We start from the raw sequence: 1,268 nt of genomic DNA, 5'->3' as shown, positions 1-1,268 counted from the left end.
AAGTCTATGGGTTTTAAGTTTTGAAGTTTCTTAAATGTTTTGCATGTATATATTTTGTTTTTCTAAGGCATAAGCGAGTAGGTAATGATGATTATTTGTTGCAAGATATAAGCCTTATGAAGGGATAATGCTTGACTTTACATAGATTTTATATCCTTCTCTGCATAATATATCAAACCGATGCCTTGTTAGAAGATAATCTAAGTTTCCCGTGATTATTTAATGTTTTATACTTCCTCAGGCATTTGTAGTTCAAGTTTGAGCAGCTCTGTTAGCCTGATTATCTCAAGTGCAAGTAGCTTAAGTTTAAGCAGTGGTAGTTCCAGCAATAGTTCCAGCCCAAGTAAGTTTGTAGGTTTATATGGTATTCTTAGTGTTCTTGGTTTCTCCATCCATAATCACAAGTATTTCAAAGTATTGATGTTTTAGTCAAACATCGCGATTACGAAACAATCTAAGAAGGGTGGACAATAACTGAGAGTAGTAAAACAACAAGTAGTTCCCACTCTCAGGTGAATAGAATTACTGTAGATGCTTGTATACAAGCAATAGCCACAAAGGCTTTTGTCAAAGAAACTATTTAGAAGAAATTTATCACCTATGTTTCCACAGGTTTCAGTAGTTCAAGATCTTACATTTCAATTAATGCAAGCTCTAGTTCAGGCAGTAGCAGTTTAAGCATCAGTGCTATTTCAATTTCGACCAATCTGACATCTGTTTTAATTTAGTTTATACAAATGTTTTTCTTTGACATCAGCATGACTGTGCATGTACAAATATAGAAGTACTTGTCATTTTTGTGTCTGATTTTTTTGTTAGAATTCTGATGTTTGTCATTTCAGTATTCAGAAGCTTATAGATTTTTTCTAGTCTGATGGATCACTAGTACTATTACTATTATAGCATATAAGATTAATGCCCATGAATTCAAAAGTATTTTAGGTGTGGATTATAATAAATATTAGATTTGTAGACGGCAGAATCATACAGTGATACACTACTATCCAAAAAAGAAGAAGCTACAACTGTGCAGTATTTATTGCACTGTATTTTTCCGACATATTTTTACGTTAGGTATAAACGACTAGAACAAAATAGAATGTGATGAATTTGTTTACTACATTTGTCTAATTCAACTAAACAACATTCAACTGCACTACAGGAGTTGCATATAGAGTAAGTAAATGTTTAGCATTAAACTTATTTATGGTTATATTTCTTCAGGCTCCAATAGGTCAAGTCTGAGCTCTTCAAGTAGTTTGAGATCC

At 32.4% G+C, this 1,268-nt stretch overlaps 1 protein-coding gene across 1 annotated transcript in view; it reads left to right on the top strand.

Annotated features, from left to right (window-relative positions):
* The window catches only part of LOC119587670 (serine-rich adhesin for platelets-like), a 10,856-nt gene that overhangs the window by 945 nt on the left and 8,643 nt on the right, over positions 1–1,268 (top strand). The window contains exons 3-5 of the mRNA XM_037936350.1: positions 242–343; positions 613–684; positions 1,225–1,254. Coding sequence (XP_037792278.1) covers positions 242–343; positions 613–684; positions 1,225–1,254 — 204 coding nt within the window. The remainder of the gene's footprint in view (positions 1–241; positions 344–612; positions 685–1,224; positions 1,255–1,268) is intronic.

This window comes from Penaeus monodon, chromosome 23 (assembly GCF_015228065.2).
Source record: "Penaeus monodon isolate SGIC_2016 chromosome 23, NSTDA_Pmon_1, whole genome shotgun sequence".
Lineage (NCBI taxonomy): Eukaryota > Metazoa > Arthropoda > Malacostraca > Decapoda > Penaeidae > Penaeus > Penaeus monodon.
Note: the sequence above shows the minus strand (reverse complement) of the source record. Positions and strands in the feature narration are given on the sequence as shown.